The sequence below is a fragment of the Echinops telfairi genome, unplaced genomic scaffold, assembly GCF_000313985.2.
Source record: "Echinops telfairi isolate 266 unplaced genomic scaffold, ASM31398v2 ScPeMD7_1;HRSCAF=3_0, whole genome shotgun sequence".
Taxonomy (NCBI): Eukaryota; Metazoa; Chordata; class Mammalia; order Afrosoricida; family Tenrecidae; genus Echinops; species Echinops telfairi.
In genome coordinates, this window is record NW_022103896.1 from 34,968,251 (window position 1) to 34,984,573 (window position 16,323).

At 42.3% G+C, this 16,323-nt stretch overlaps 1 protein-coding gene across 32 annotated transcripts in view; it reads right to left on the reverse strand.

Annotated features, from left to right (window-relative positions):
* Positions 1-16,323, reverse strand: part of RIMS2 (regulating synaptic membrane exocytosis 2) — a 438,267-nt gene that overhangs the window by 11,107 nt on the left and 410,837 nt on the right. The window contains exon 1 of one of the 32 annotated variants that reach the window (XM_030884837.2): positions 16,111-16,252. The exons of the other annotated variants lie outside the window; for them this stretch is intronic. Coding sequence (XP_030740697.1) covers positions 16,111-16,252 — 142 coding nt within the window. Of the gene's footprint in view, positions 1-16,110; positions 16,253-16,323 lie in introns of those variants that run through there. 32 annotated transcript variants of the gene reach the window in all.

Genomic DNA, 16,323 nt, shown 5'->3' on the forward strand with positions numbered 1-16,323 from the left:
AAGATGTTAACCACAACGACAAAAGGATGAAGATGGCAGTATAAGTCTTGGCAGTCATAGATTTAAGATGAATGATTTTGAGAGTGGTCTTAAAAAGCCTTATCAAAAATTTCGCCCAGGTATGAAATGGACTCATGGAAGGTGCTAGGCACACATGACGCAACCAGGAGGAGGCCCGGCCTCTCCAAATCGTGTTCATGCTCGACCTGTGAAGAATGCCTTTGAGAAAGAACAATGATCACAATGAACGAGGCAGGGGGCAGGACCCTATACACAGAAAATACACACACCACACAGAGAAAGTGAGGTTCCTGAAAGTTCCAGACATGGTCTTTGCCTGTCACTGTCACAATAACTTGAAAATTTGGGGAATATGGAGTGATAAGAACCTGCTACCATTTGTCAAATAACGTACAGAGTAGAATGAGCTTCTAGGCCTTCGTTTACAGACAGCTTTTGGCTCGCATCTTCTTCATTACGACACCAACTATTCCCAGTTTAGAGAGAAGGCATTTAAGGACCCTAGTGGCTACACAATTTCCTGCAGTCATTATCTTGAGCGACTTCATCAGAGTGTGCGGAGTTTCCGGACTCTGAATTCACTGCTACTCTGGAAGTTATTGCCAAACTGTGAGCATGTTGACAACGTATTCAGCTTAGTGTGTGGCTGTGGTTGGGTGCTGTCGATTGATGTGGGCTCTTAGTGACCCGATGTGACAGGGTAGAGCTGCCCCACAGGGCTTTCTTGGTAGATGGAAGAAGATTGCCAGGTCTTTCGACCACAGAGGGGCTGGGTGGGTTTGAACTGGCAACCTACTTGTGGTACAGTGGTTACACAGATTAGCATGGACTAGGCGATACTATTCTAACTCGGTGACTCTTCAAGAGGGAATGTCGAAAGAGAAGCAGAGCACTGTGAAGAGGTGAGGCCTGGTGTCAGATTGCCTCCCCTCACTTTCCCCTTCTGTCCCTTGCAAGCTGGGGGGATCTGAAGTAGATAAAGGACTTAACCTGTCTGTGGATCAGTTTTCTGAAACTGAAATGGTGAAGGTAATAATGGCTATCTCATCAAATTGTAAGGATTAACACAAAAAATGTATTTAAAGCGTGTGCACAGCATAGCATAATGTCAGTTACAGTTTTAGAGCTCTTTCCCTTAATGGTAGTATTATATTATTAGCAGAAAAAGAAGAGAAAAAGGTGTACTCTGGGCCAACCTCTACTAGTAATTAGCCAGCTCTGCCCCTTCTCGGATTCACTGCCTCTCAGAATCTCTGCTTCTTTTGTGAAAAGGTTGCCAGTGGGGGCATAAGACCTCTTCTCATTTGGCTTTGACATCTGTGAGTTGACTCATGAAGGCATGAACAAGATCATGATATGACACATCAAGAAGACGGATGACTGACTCCCTGTCATCTGATGGAAACAAAGAATTCTACCCAACAGATGAAGCATTTAGAATGACCACTTAAAACGTGTCTTTGAAAATTACCTTCACTGGTTAATTTACAGACTTATTTAAAATGTACACTTATTGTTCAGCAAAACAAAACTTTGTATCATATTCCCAATCCAAGTAATTTAGCCTAGAAAGAATGTATTACAGTGGTTCATAGTGAATGTTCCAAAGAACTTTTCATGTTAATTGACCTACAGACTTAATGCATATAACAGGGAAATGTCTTTCTAAGCTAAGTGCGGTAGGCTGAATTCTAAGGTGTCTCTACAACTGTGTACTTTCCATGGCGAAAGGGGGTTTAAGAAAGCAATTAAGGTTACCAACCAGTTGACTTTAAGACAGGACGTGACCCCAGGAGCTCTGACGTAACTGGTGGCAGAGACAGGAAATGAGAGAGGACTCACTGCTGGCTTGAATATGGAGGCCACGACAAGGCAAAGCAAGCACCGTGACCCCGTGACCTCTGGTTAAGGAGAGCACCGTGACCCCGTGACCTCTGGCTAGAGCAGCAGCACGCGGGACCTCAGGACACAAGGAGCGACCAGGATTGTGCCAGCAACATCCGTGAGCCTGCCAATAAAAGCTTCTCCCCAAACTCCGGACTCCCAAGACACTCAGTCCAGCTGACCCAGAGACAGAAAGCCTGGCTCTACAATGCAGATTGGTGACCGGCCCGTCTGCGTGTTGTTTTAAGCTGCTAACTTGTGATCATCTGTAGGCAGCAAGAGAAAATGAACACAGGTAGGTTCTGAATCCTTTGTAGGTGGGCCAACCCCATTTAAAAAAATTTTCAAACTCATGACTTTTTTAAATGTGTATTTACCCCTCCTCCCCCCAAATATGGGCACATAATACGCGTGTGTACTGAGGTGTTTTAAAAGACTCAGGTAACAATCCTTAGAACTAAAGCCTTAACATAGGACCTCTTAGCCTTCCTACTTTGGCGGTGGCTATTTTCAGGGAAAGGGCATTTGGAGACGATGCCTGCAGTCAAGTTCCGGTATTGCAAAATATCAGAGGATAAAAGCAGGACTCAGGAGCTGTCCTTGTTACCGGGTTCTGCTAGTCTCTGACTCATTGGCCTGGCACTCTCTGAAATTCAAAGGCGGCCACTTGGTTAAATAAAAGACCAAGGGCTGGTTTCTCACAACAATAACTGAAAGCCGAACACTCTCGGAGGGACCTGACAACACATACCGAATGGTCCTCCCTGCTACTGACTGCCTTTGGACACTCTCCCCACGAGCAGCCCAAGACAAGGTTCCATCAGAAATGCCAAGCTCAGTGTCAAGAATGTCCTTCTTTGTGTATCACGGCTCTTCAGAACCCACCTCGGCTTTCTCTTCCCTTCCAGGTTTCACCCCTGGTGGCAAACAGACTTATTTTGGGTTAGGAGTGTCAATTATGCAGACTCATTTATGGAACCAAAGAAGCTGAATGCTCCTTTGGCTGATGCAGAAAACCACAATTTATATGCTTTAAGGCAAGAAGGCATGAATTTCCCCATTTTACATAAGTAAGTAAATATAACTTTTAATATAATTGACAAATATTTTTTAATTGTAAAGTTTGATGTAAATAAACGAATCATTTTCTAGAGAAAGTTGAATTTAGAGAAGCCATTTGTACTGAAACCATTTAAGGATGCATTACACAGAAATTCTGTGTTTTTGGCTCGTGGTATTTCAGAATAGCTGTGAAGGACCCAGTCCCGTTGTAGCTGCCCAGCGCACTTGGATAAAAGCTGTGTCCTTGAGTGGTTAGTTCCTCTTTAGCAGAAGGCTGTTTCATGTCTGAAAACTATTCACAATTCCAAATTAAAATCCCTCCTACCTGTTGCTTTAACTTTCCCCAACCTGTAAGTACGTTCTAATGACCCCATTGGTTAAGTCAAATCGCTCATTAAAAAAAGGCTTTCGTTATTATTGCCTTCTATAATTAGTATCTTTACAAATCAAATCTTTATTTGTCCTTGGGGGTTGCCAAGAGCATGATAACAGAAAGCTACATGCTGCAACATGGTATGTAGTACATACATATTCCACGCCAAACCCGCCGTCCTCAATCTGAGCCTAATTCTGGCTCCCAGTCACCCTGCAGGACAGGTATAATTGCTCCTGAGGGGTTCCTGTAGCCCTTCACAGACCCAAACAGCCTCGTCTTTGTCCCACAGAATGAATGGTGGGTTAAAAAGAATGGCTGGTGGCTTTTAACCACCGATCTTCCATTTAGCACAGAGTTAGAAAACACATCTTTAAGCAGTTGATTAAAATAAGTTAAATTATGTTTTAAATAAAAATTCAATTAAAGTTGCTATTCCCAATGTACAAATAATGGATTCAAGCATGGCTCAGCCACAGATAGTAACACTGGACGAGTTTCTAAGGAACAAGGTCTATTCACATTATGTCAAAATATCACCTCCGAGACTCCTTAAAGACAAAACGATGATTTTCCACTAGAGAGAACCTCATAGCGACTTCTTAATCAAGTGATTGGAGTTAGCATATTCAAGGGTGAGAATCCTTTGCATTACTTGTCTTCTGACTGGACATGTAAAATTCACCTAGGAGTTCAAGGACAACAACCCACTGCTATTGAGTTGATTCCAACTCATGGTGACCCAGCAGGGCAAAGTGAGACTCCCCCAATAAGTATAAAACTAATGCCAAAAACATGTACTCTAGTATCTATTCCTTTTTCAATTTGTGTTCACTTGCCCTGCCCCCACAAAATCTTTGTTGTTGTTGTTGCAGATTTCAGTTAGGTTATAATTGTTCGCTTCAGTTTCAGACCCAGTCACATTTCACTCACTCCACTAGGTTGTTAGGCCTCTGTAATATTTTAAAATTAAAAACACTTCCCCGCACCCCCTTCATCGCAGTGACTTTTAAAGAATGCAAACTAGGATTTCCTGTCAAAAACGGAGTCCATTCCAACTCAGAGTGATCCGACCCCAATCCAACACAGAACCCACCTGGCTTTTGTGTGCTGTGGGCATCCAAGCTTTTGAATATGTCTACTGTTGCCTGTTTCCTATGTTATCTATGAAGCAGAAGTTAGATCTAGAGACCTGATTACTCAGTTTCATGTCAAACCCAAAGAAAAGGGCCCTGGTGGCACGGATGAAAAGCCTCGGGCTGCTTAATCATATGGTTGGTGGTTCAAGGGTAGCTGCTGCTTCTCAGGAGACAGCTGAGGAGCAGATGAGCCCATCTGCTTTCGTAAAGATTTACAGCCTTGGAAACTCTATGGCTCTACTCCATTCTACAGAGTTACTTTGAGTCCAAATTGCGTGTGTGTGTGTGGTGTGTAATTGTGCGTAATCTCTAGAAGGAGAGAGGTAATTAAACTGGACCATGTATGCCCCGATCACTCATTGGATTGTTCCTTTTTTGTATGCTTAAAATGAAAAATCGCAAAACTCGATTACTAAATTCAAATCAAGGAAAGAAGAGCTATTGCTTCCTGAGTGACTCGTCTCAAGATCCTTTCGATAGAGAAGTCATCTGTCTCAACTTGGCCTCATGCTTGTTACCATGATCACTTTGCTTCTGAGGAAACTGTCCACACAGCGAGCCAGGGAGAGGAAAGTTTTGAACCCAAAGCTGGGCAATGTCAAAGCTTACATTGGTTTGCCGTAGCGTATTGACTCCAAACTCCAATTAAGATTTTAGACACTAAATTTCTAATTCCAGAGTAATCATTGACTTGAAATTTTATTGCCTACTCTCCTGGTGTCTCCAAATGATCTTAAAATGAATCACTTTATGGGCAGAGAGTTGAGATGATTCAGATCATTTATGTTCTTATGCAAAATGAGGAAATGTCAGTTGCATTCCTAAATTCTAACTCTGTGGACATGATGATAACATGCATTTATGATAGAATGAAACCACTGTACTAGAAATAGTTATTCCGAGTAGCATCTATGTGTGAATTTCTATCACAGCATGCCATTTTAGGTCTACCCACGCCCAAAGCACAGATTTCATCGCATGAAGCCAGAGCAGTCAGTGCTCAGTACACTGCAAGGGCTGTAACTTGGCCACTGCGTGCACTTCCAAAGGACCTTGGCCTCTTTGTGTTGATTCTCATCCACAAGACAAAGAAGGCTGGCTCAGAGGCCCAGCACAGTGAATCCCTTTAGGAATGCCTGCAATCACTAACCCTGACGATTAATGAGAAACAAAAGCAAGGTGGTAATTCCTTTGCAGTCACATCAGATTACTTCCCGCCCCACGGGGCGCATCATCTTTGCGTTCTCAACATCTTTAAATATAAGAAATTAAAGCTCGCTGTGTATTTTTTGGCATTTGTTGTGTTTAGGATACTCCCCTAGGGGTCTACACTACTGAGGTTGGCAGGATCCTGGCGGCGCAGTAGATGCTTGGACTGCTAACCACGGTCAGCAGCAGTGTGAGTAACAGTGGCTCAGACACCACCACAAGTGTCAGGGCAAAGGACCTCGCAGCGTTTCGTTCTGCGGAACACAGATTGCTGTGAGTTAGAACTGACTTGATGGCAACTAACAGTAATAACAAATCTCATTCCAACTGTTTGATGTTGCTATGGGGACCAAATGAAAGCTTGCTGGAAAATAATCACATCCAAACCAGGTAGGTCCAAATGATCTAACATTTTGTAGAAAACGGTGGCCACTTCCTGTCAGTTTTAAAAAATGGAAAGATGTTTGGTCATGTATTAATCAATCCACTGATACCTATGAATGGACAGTTCTCTACCAACAATGGACGTGAGATGCCACCAGCCTCGTCTTCATTCCCAAGTTTGATAGTTTGAGGCAGTGTTTTAGGGGAGAGAAGAACATTGCTATTTTATAATCAGATGAGTTCAAGTTCCTATCTGATTATCTGTAAACTTTGAACAGGGAACTTATTTTTCTGAATCTCGGAACTCCTTTGTGCAAACTCGGGATAATCCCGGCCTGTGTCACGCGGTGCACGGCACATACGCGGGTTAAATACATAATGATGAGTGAGGACTGGGCACTGAAATCTACTTGACAGAGTGCTGAACATTGCCAGAGGCGACGGAAACCCTTCATGTAAAAATGCCCGGAATAATACGTGAAATTACTCTACTTTTGTAGGCAGAAAATGATGCATAAGTAACTTTGGCCCTGCCATACAAAAGGGGAGAGCCTGCTCGCCCAATGGGATGGAGGGGTTGTCTTCCTCCTCAAACCCAGTTTTTTCAGGTGACCTGAAGTGGCTGCCATTAGTGAGAACAAAGGTAGTGGGCGGAGCACAGAAGTTAGAAAATAAAAGACCCAAGCCTTCAGGTTTAAAACCTTTGCCTCCAGAAGTGTTTCACTGTAGTTAATCAGATTTGACACCTACTGGGAGAAAACATACTGTAAACCTGCCCAGTATTTAAAGGGCCTGTGTAGCAAAGGAAGGAGCCATTGTGGCACAGCGTTTATGTGCTCAACGGCTAATCAGAAAGCCGCTGGTCTGAACCCACGAACTACTCCATGGGAGAAAGAAGTGGTGCTCTGTTTCTGGAAAGATTGCAGCCTACGAAACCCTCTGGGACAATTCTACTCTGTGCATTGGGCTCGCTATGAGTCGGAACCAATTTGACTGTAATGGCTTTGGTTTGGATAGGCAAAAATAGCCACCAGCCCACACTACAAAAGCATGTTTAACTCCTAAAGTAACCCCTGGGATTTTTTTTCTAGGAAGACACAGGCTGTGGATGCTTTGCAGCCTCCAATGAAGGGCTACTCTTCCATGCACATTTCTGTGGCTATGAAGGAAAGAGAAATCTCTCTCAGAGAACAGAGTGGCCAGATGGGCAAAGCAAGACGTGAACTCCACTGGGCATCTTTGCCGTTCTTGCCCAGTGTCATTTGATACTTCATATGGATAAATGATTGCCTTGTGGTCGTTTCTTCCTCATTCCTGACCCAGGGATTTTCTTCTGTTACCCTCTCACGACTATGCCATTCAAGTTGGATAGAAGGCTGACAACTTGTCTTTTATCTTACTGGTCAGCATAACATGAAAATTCTCATCTGGATACGCACCAGAAGACTACATATTAACCACAGCTCCAAGATTTCAGTCAGCATGCAGTAGGTGGGTGGCAATTTAAGGTTTTGGGGAGGGGATGGCTGTGTTGCACATGTGAAAATAAGAGTGTGCCCAGATATTTGGGTGACTAGATTTGCAGACAAGGTTAAAATGGAGACAATCATGTTCTTGACCCTAAGTTTCTCCCATCTACTTTGTCTTTCTTGCTCAGCTATGCTTATTTCAACAAGAAAGCAATCAAAGGTAAACTACCACTGAAACATATTTAAAAATTAATAACATGCTGAGTTTTAAATGCAAATTAATTATCTCATAGAAACATATTTTGAAGCAGCTATTTGGTTTGCGGCTCACTAGCATTTCAACTCTGTTCCTTGGCGGTGTGACAATGGAGAGGAGAAAGCTGTGAGGAAATACCCTTTCTTCCAATTGTGGAAGCTGCCATTGCCAGGTGTTACTCTGCCTCTTTGTGGGGCACTTACAGCATGAGCACACGGGCTTAGGAGACACCACCGTCTCACACGAAGAAGCCCAAGTACGTGATTCTGTTCTAGCAAGAGTAGTGGTCACCATATACAATTTCCAGCAGTCGTAGCAGCAGCCAGTGGCTCAAAGACGCAAGTGGTCATGTCTGTGCTGAACAGCAATGGTGATGTGGCAGGACTGGGTTTGCAGTCTCGCTGGAGATTTGTAAGCCAGCCGACATCCCGGAACAAATACCCTTTCTGTTTAAACTGCCAGAGTTGCTTTCTGTTGATTGAAATTAGACACTTGAAAATAAACATACTCAATAGATGTTTCACCAGTCATTTATAATAGAAAAATATGTTCCTAATTTATATGGAACTACGTCTACCCAATAGCCAGGGGTAGCACAAAGAACACATGGCATTTGAGCAGGATGTGCCTGCACAAATGGGGGGAAACACTTTATTTAATTAATATAGCTTCTTAGTGATCCTACTGCTCTGTCCTATTCTATGATATAAACAGGAGAGCAGTTGGTGATTTGTCAATTTATTTTATAGGCTACCAAACTTACTTGGGTTACTGTTTCCTTTTCAGGAAAAAAAAATCACTTAGTGTCCCCCTGGAAATAAAAAATGTTTGCACTATAGCTCATAATCCAGGATAAAGGATCGATATCTGCTTTTACAGAACCCTGAATCATTCCAGTGTCCCCCAGAGAGTGGTATCACCCACTTTGGGAAGCACCAATTTATTTATTTACTAAGTATGTGTTGAATAATTAAAAAATAAGCTATTGTCAAAAATAATCAACAAGTTATATATGATGACATAGTACTTGATTACCATATGTACTCGTGTATAAGCTGAGTTTTTCAGCACATTTTTTACGCAGTTTTTGTGGTAAAATAGGTGCATCGGATGATACTCGGGTCAGCTTATACTGGAGTATGTACGGTGTATGGCTGTTAGCTGTTGCTGTGCTGGCTCTGACCCACAGCAATCCCATATACAATCGACTAACAGAACACTGCCCTGTGCTGTGCCAACCTCCCCACTGTTGCTGTGTTTGCGTCGACTGGTGCAGCCAGTGCCAACTCATCTCATTGAAGAGTCTCCTCTTTTCGCTGACCTTCCCCTTTCCAAGCATGATATCCTCTCCCAGGGAGCGACCTCTTCTCGTAACGGGCCCAAAGTCCACGAGACTCAGTCTCGCCATCCTCGCTTGCAAGGAACATTCTGACTGGACTTCTTCCGAGACGGATCTTTGTGTTCTTCTGGCCGTCCTCGGTAGTTTCAATATTCTTCAGCAACACCATAATTCAAACACATCAAATACTGCTATAAAATCATAGACGCCTTTATTAAATAAAAACAGCAAAGGTGTACTTAAGGTATTGTTTGTTGACATATCCTCCACCCAGGTTTGAACATTCCTGAAGGCTGCTGTTTCCATCCTCCCATCCTTCCTCTGCAGCCTTCTGTGCCCCTCCGTTCCCACCGCATCAGAATGGCAGTTTGGGCATCCTGGAGGGATGCCAAGCATGTCCCTTGGGAGTGTTCCTTGAGTTTGGGAAGCAAAAGGCCGTCTGCAGGAGTCAGATCAGGGCTGTAGGGAAGGTGGTGTAAGGCTCCCCAAGTGAACTCTCCTAGGGCAGCTCTGTGACCCTTAAAGAGTGAGCAGTCCGCTGCAGTCATGGGAACCGTGGTCTTGAAGTGCTTTCCCTGGCCATTCCATCACCACGTTCCCATTTTCTTAAAACTTCTTCCTGCCAAGTCCCGTGATCACGTTATGTCAAGATTGCCCCTCTGGGAGCCTCAAAACAGTAGCCATAACCATTGGAGCTGACTTCTTTGCCTTGAGTTCATCTTTGAGGTCTTCCCACAAAGATAAAAAAACGTGATCCATTTGAAACTATTGTGTTGTGAGGGGCAGCATTCCCATGAACGTGTTGCAAAACTCAAGTTATTTAGGAAGATGGAAAATTTTGATTAAAATGTGATAGTCGTCTAGACTTGAAAACTGTCTTTTTATAGCTGAATAAAGTAGCCTAAGGGAGTGGCAGGGGAGTTTGGGGGAACAATGAGGAACTAACAATGAGAATGAGAAAGAAAAAACAGAACCCCCCAATCACATGTTCTGAAACTGATTGTGGCTATGATTGCATAACTTTTCTTACTGGGACTGATGGTTAAATTGTATGGCTTGTGGACGGTATGCCAATAAAACTATTTAAAAAGATGCTATCTGAGATAACTGATACCAAAAAGGGCAGATGTTAGATTGGAGAGGAGAGAGGCAGAGGTCGGGGCTGCAGCATAGGAGATTGTGACCCAATCTCAAAGGTGAGGCTGTGGTCCTGAACAATCAGAGTGACAATAGAAATGGAAAGAATGAGAACTGAAGATCCGGGAGCACTGGTTTTAGAAGATGCAAATAGCTACGTTTCGGACAACAGATATGTATTGTTTGGCCCAAGTCATATTTAAGTTTTAAAATGTTGTTGCTGCCATTTTTGCATGGATAGATTTTAAGTAAACATCCAGATTTATAGCTTCTCTTGGGTAGAAGACATATTAAATATGCCAACTCTGGCCCCATCTTTCTTTTGGCACCAATTAGCTAGAAAGATCCGCATCTTTTTGGATGGGCACATTTTTTGAGAGTCTTTTTGTCTTACATCGGGCCTACTTTATGGGCTATGTCACCTCTCTGGCCCCTCATTTATAACTAATGACTGAAATGACTAAAATAAATGGCCCTTTCATTTTATTTGCATTAGATAAAAATCTACATCTTCATAATTGATGAGAATTGATACTATCATTTTATGTCACCGTTCTATTCAGCTATTTGAATAGTAGCATAAGTAAAGAGCATTTGGTTCTTCTACCTCTTCCCAGTCAAAAAAAACAATGTGAAACAGGGCAGACGGACAGACTGACCTTGTCAGATTAATAATCATGGAGCACTTAAAAACCGCAGAGCACATTTACGGTAAAGCGCGGTCCTTGGCAACAGTGGAATGCTGCCTGGACACCTTCAGGGGGGTTTCCCTTGGAAATTGTTACACGTGAGACGGCTCCTTTGGGAAGTTCGGCCTCTTGACTATTTTTAAATTTAGTGAGCCTCTTGAAGGATGAGAGCTACTTTCATCTGAACCTTTCCAGCATCTTTAAAAGGTCCTGCTTTGGACACACAGCAGTGAATGAGTGAATCTTCTATTAAGAAGGTAATATTTGATAAACACGATCAGTGGAACTGTTTCTTTCTTCGGCTTTAAAATTTTAAATTTCTTCAGCTTTCTAAGATCTTTTGCTTGACTTTATCTTTCAAGAACATAAAACAAATATTAAAAAACCATGAAAATAATGTGAGTTCATTTAAAAATAACTTATTAAATACAACCAACAGTAATATGGGAGAAAATAATACTCCTTAAAGGCAGAGAGTCATAGTAGATTATAACAGAGTGCCTAGTATTAGTGTTATGAAGATGTGCAAAAATGTTTAACCGCCTTTAAAAAGTTCTAGATCACATGTCTATTTAAAAAGCATTACAATGGACGGCAGTCAATCAGCTTGAAAAGTACAAGACCATACGCCACTGTTAGACCCACAGGTTAGGTTCCAAAGAACAGACCATTAGACCAAAATCTGCAATATATGAAAATAGAGGGAGAGCACATCAGCTCACAAAATGGAGGATGACGACATATTACATCATTGCCAAATAACATCATTCTGTAACTGTCAAACCGTTGAGAATTGTGGCCTAGCCAACTTGACACATAACCTTAACCATCACAACCTGTTATGATGTTATTCTCATTTTGCATCTCAGCCTTTGTTATGGCCAGACATCCATTGTTAATGCATAAAGTAGTCATAAAGGAGATTTTTTACTACTGTTCCAAATGTGAAACGTCAGCTAATGAAACAATCGATAACTGAGGTGTATGTGCACTGATTGACAAGGAATATCTACTGTGCTAGACATGACACCTGCCCCTGGAGTGATACATTGAAGATTGTGGGGAACTTTGTATTACAATGGGGACTCCATGTGCAAAGAACTAATCTTTATTCAACCAGGTGGGAATGATTATTACAAATTACTAACTGTATTATTTATTATATACAAGGATGAGAATAACATCCTTTATAGTCTTTTCTATGGGTGGATCCTGTCTTTTAAGGGCTGGAGGAGAATAAAATAGGTCTCTATTTAATTGACTTTTCTAACTAATATAATGGTAATTAATTACTCATTGCTTCATTATCATATGAATAGATCATTTTATATAGATTTTTAGAAATTTGTAATTTAGAATGAATCTGCATTTAGATGGGATTTTCTGTAATTACTGTTTCAATTTAGCGGCATGTAAAAGAAATGGAATGAGTTAATTTATTTAAAGAGCATTATGATGACAGAATCTCTTCTGTATGATTGGTAAGTGATATTTTAACCCAAGAAGTCAAATTCAGTCATGCCAAATTCATCACATAGACTGTACGTAACTGAACAAGAACCATTAATTCAGAACCATGGGTAACATGACCTGCCAGCCCTTGGGGAGTGAGCTTTTTCTTACATCCTATGTGTCCACAGGGGAGAAGCTGTGTGACTGATTCTCCTATAAAGAATGACAACAATTTTTTGATATGCTACCTCTTTCTTATAATTACCCATAATGTTTTGAAATTTTTTATGTGGAATAATAATTTACAGTAAGTTTGGAAGATTCAATGGTGGGGCTAAGGAGTTTATATAGTGAAGATATCACTTATATCCTAAAATTATATGATAAAATATATACTGTGAAATAACATGTCAAGTAATATATATATGTATATATATATACACAGAGATCCGAGAAAGATCTGGAATCTCCCAGGAACAAGAATACAAACAAAACAAAAACCACTCTTGGCATACAGAAAAGAGGCTACAAAATATGTCAAGCCCACATTAGATATTTTGCTTATAGGGCTAGCTCCTTCATTCTCACGGATGTCAGACCATCACTTAGGAGATTTAGGATCTGACAGCAAATTGCTAAACTTCTCCGGGTCTCAGTTTCCTGTGTTTGTAAAGAGAAGATAATCATAACTACCGTGGACAATTATCATGAACTTAAAGGAAGGTGTCATGAAGATGGTTCTCAGTACTTTTCCTGTCATTTTTCAAGACCATAGCATATTGCAAGGAAATGTGGTAGACCAATGAAGACATAATAGACAATGTAGTTAGCACTGCAGACTCCTAAGCCACATTAAGGGTTTATATCCTAGCTTAACTGCTTATGAGCTGCAGGCTCTGGGTGAACTGCTTTCAATGGTATGGGTAGCCAGCTCCTGGGAACCTGAGCGCTATCTTTGATATTTGACTCTGTTTAACATTTACTTTCTCAGGACACCTTCCCCTAATTCCCCTAACATTGGGTCTTATTATAATCACTCACTGCTCTCTGTACTTCATCTTCTCAACACATACCATGATCATAAAGACACATTTATTTCCAGTGGTGTTTAACCATGTCCATTATACTATAAACTATAAGGAAGTAGGGAGTATATCCACTTAGTTTAAGATTATCATAGTTACTAAGCCATCAAAAAGACTCCAAAAATATTTTTTTGATGAGTAAATGAATTGAAAGATTATAGTACCTCCATAGACGTCTTGGCTTTTCTTGTCTAGAATACAGTAATGTTTGCATACTCCAGTATGAAAATGCAAAGCAACTAGAAGACAGGTTACATTTGAATTTCTTTAACTATTACATTATTTCTGGCAAGACACCCCCCAAAAAAAGGGGGGGACTAACTATAAAAATAAAAACTGACTTTCTGAACTGATGGGTAAAGTTCGTCAAAAGTCTAATTAGATTGAATCACTTGTTAATGGACCACTGCTTTCTTTAGAAAAGTTTCTCTCAACTGGTATGAAAATCATGTTGCGATGATTCTCCTTTCTCCAGAAACGAGAGTGAGTTTTGTGGGAATTACTACACGACTACATTCCTAGGTACGCTCATGAGGGTACGGTGCCCACACACACAGCCTCGGAGTCCGGTGTGGGAGTCTTGGGAGAAAAAGGAAAAGGAGAAAAAGGAGAGAAGCCCTGCCCGGGCTGTGACTTCTAGCTTCCACAACTCTGTCGGGCATGTTGAAATGATCTTCCCCAAATTGGGGGCTTTCACGGGAGTGAGAAGCATTGCAAGGATCAAAGAAGAGAACGAGGGTTTCTTCTCTTGGCTGTGGAAGCACTGTGCCCAGTGGGAAGATCTCTCCTTCGTGTTCCTCCACTCTAGTGACTGGCTATAAACTTCACTTTCAAATAGGTGTGTTCTTGGTGGCATATTTTGTCTTGGTAGCTCAAGAAACTGTAGCCTGAGATAGAAGTGTGTTCCAGTTTCTCATGGTGGATCAAGCTTTCCTTTGGGATTAGTCTATGTGAACCAACACGTAAGGGAATGCACTATCAATTTTGATTAGTTTTCACAGACATATATATTTTTCTTGCTGTCTCCTAAAGGACGGATTTTATGTATCCAACCATCCTAGTTACAATGTAAGGAAGAATGATGATAGCTTTTTGAAGTAAACTCAACACCAAAGACATGAATCCATGAGACTGCATAGCTTGTTTCAATATGTATTTTTCAAGCAGATCAGGGACTGGGTCCTAGATCTGCCACTTAGTAGGTGTGTGACTGTGGCCACACACCTTTATTCAAATAATAATTTATTCTAGCTTGGCAGTGAATGCATAGGTTGACTATTGGGGCTCAAATGCTACATTTATTACCCAGTACTTGGTTAAGTGGTATAGTTTTTGAGTTGGGCTGCTTAACCTCAAGCCCAGAAGTTTGAAATCACCAGCAACTCTTGAGGGAGAAAGATGAGGTTTCTACTCCCATAAAGAGTTACACTCTCAGAAATGGGGTCGGGATGTGTGTGTGTGTGTGTGTGTGTGTACAGTATGCAGTTCTACTACCATACAGTCGACGTGAGTCAGAACTAATGTGGTAGCAGTGAGTGAGTTTACTTGGGCAAGTTTCTGATCCACTCTCAAACGCAGCTCAAACTCACTGCCATTCTACCAGTGTGCTACCTTGTAAGGCCCTACCAGTATCACAGGGTAACAAACTTACTGCAACAGCGATTTAGATGAAACTGGGATGACTAGCTAATAAATGAATTAGAAGATCCCTTTCCAGACATATTGCTAAGTTCCTCTTTTTCTTCTTCTTCCCCCACGCTCACAGAAACTAGGGCTGAAGGGGTAGAATCTATTTCTACCTACCTGACTTTAGAGCCGGTGGGTAGTTTCTTCTTTACAAGGCTCCTAACAGATTTCTTACTCAGAAGTCGGTGACTGTCACAGCATAAGAGCAAAATGGACTACATACAGTAAACACATTAACACAATCACAGCTACCAACCTCTGGAGCTACATCTTTCTAAAGAAGAAAAAGCAGTTTACAGCATGCAAACACTTTAAGAAACAGGATGTCAGGATGCTATTATGTCTTTGTAAATTCTTAGATTCACAAGATATGTATTCTCAATGCTAGTCACTAAATTTAGGGAAGTTTTGGGGGCAAACTTTGTGTAGGGCTTGAAACCGCTGAACAAAAAGAGTTTGAAACAGTGAGCCTTTCTTCTCATTCATCTCATTAGCTTGATTATAATGGCAACGACAGACAGACAACCAGCGGTCCCGACCATACCATTAGGCTTGCACACAAAGTCCCAAGTGCTCCCGAAACAGCTGGCCTAGACGACCAGCACCCTCCATCTCTCGCACCCCGACTGACCTCTTCCCTTTAGTTTTTCTGTCCTTGAAGTCTAATACTAACAGGAAGACTGCAAGTCAACAAAAACACACAGGTGGCGTGCCCCCGACAGCCCGCCCTGCCTCCCGGGAGTCTACGCGGGCACACCACTTGCAAGCACTCAGCAATTCGAGCGCCCAGGCAGGCAGCCCTGCAGACGACAGGGGGTCCTGGGGCCTTGCCACCTGGTGCCTCTCCCCACTGCCCACCTCCAGCCACGGACTGTCCGAGCTATGCACACAGACAACGGCTCCAGGGGCTAGGGGGTGGTCTCACCTCCTCCTTCCTCCTCCAGGGAGTTCATGCACGGAAAGTAGCCGGCCAGAGCCTCGAAGGAGGCGGAGAGGCTGCTCCGGCTCTGGGAGCGCTGGATGGAGCGGCCCGCAGCGCCGGCGGCCCCCGAGCCCTGCCGGCCCATCTTGCTCGAGAACCCGCTAGTCCCGCGGTACAAGATTCGAGGCGTCTTGGCGGCTGGGGCGCGGCGAGCGC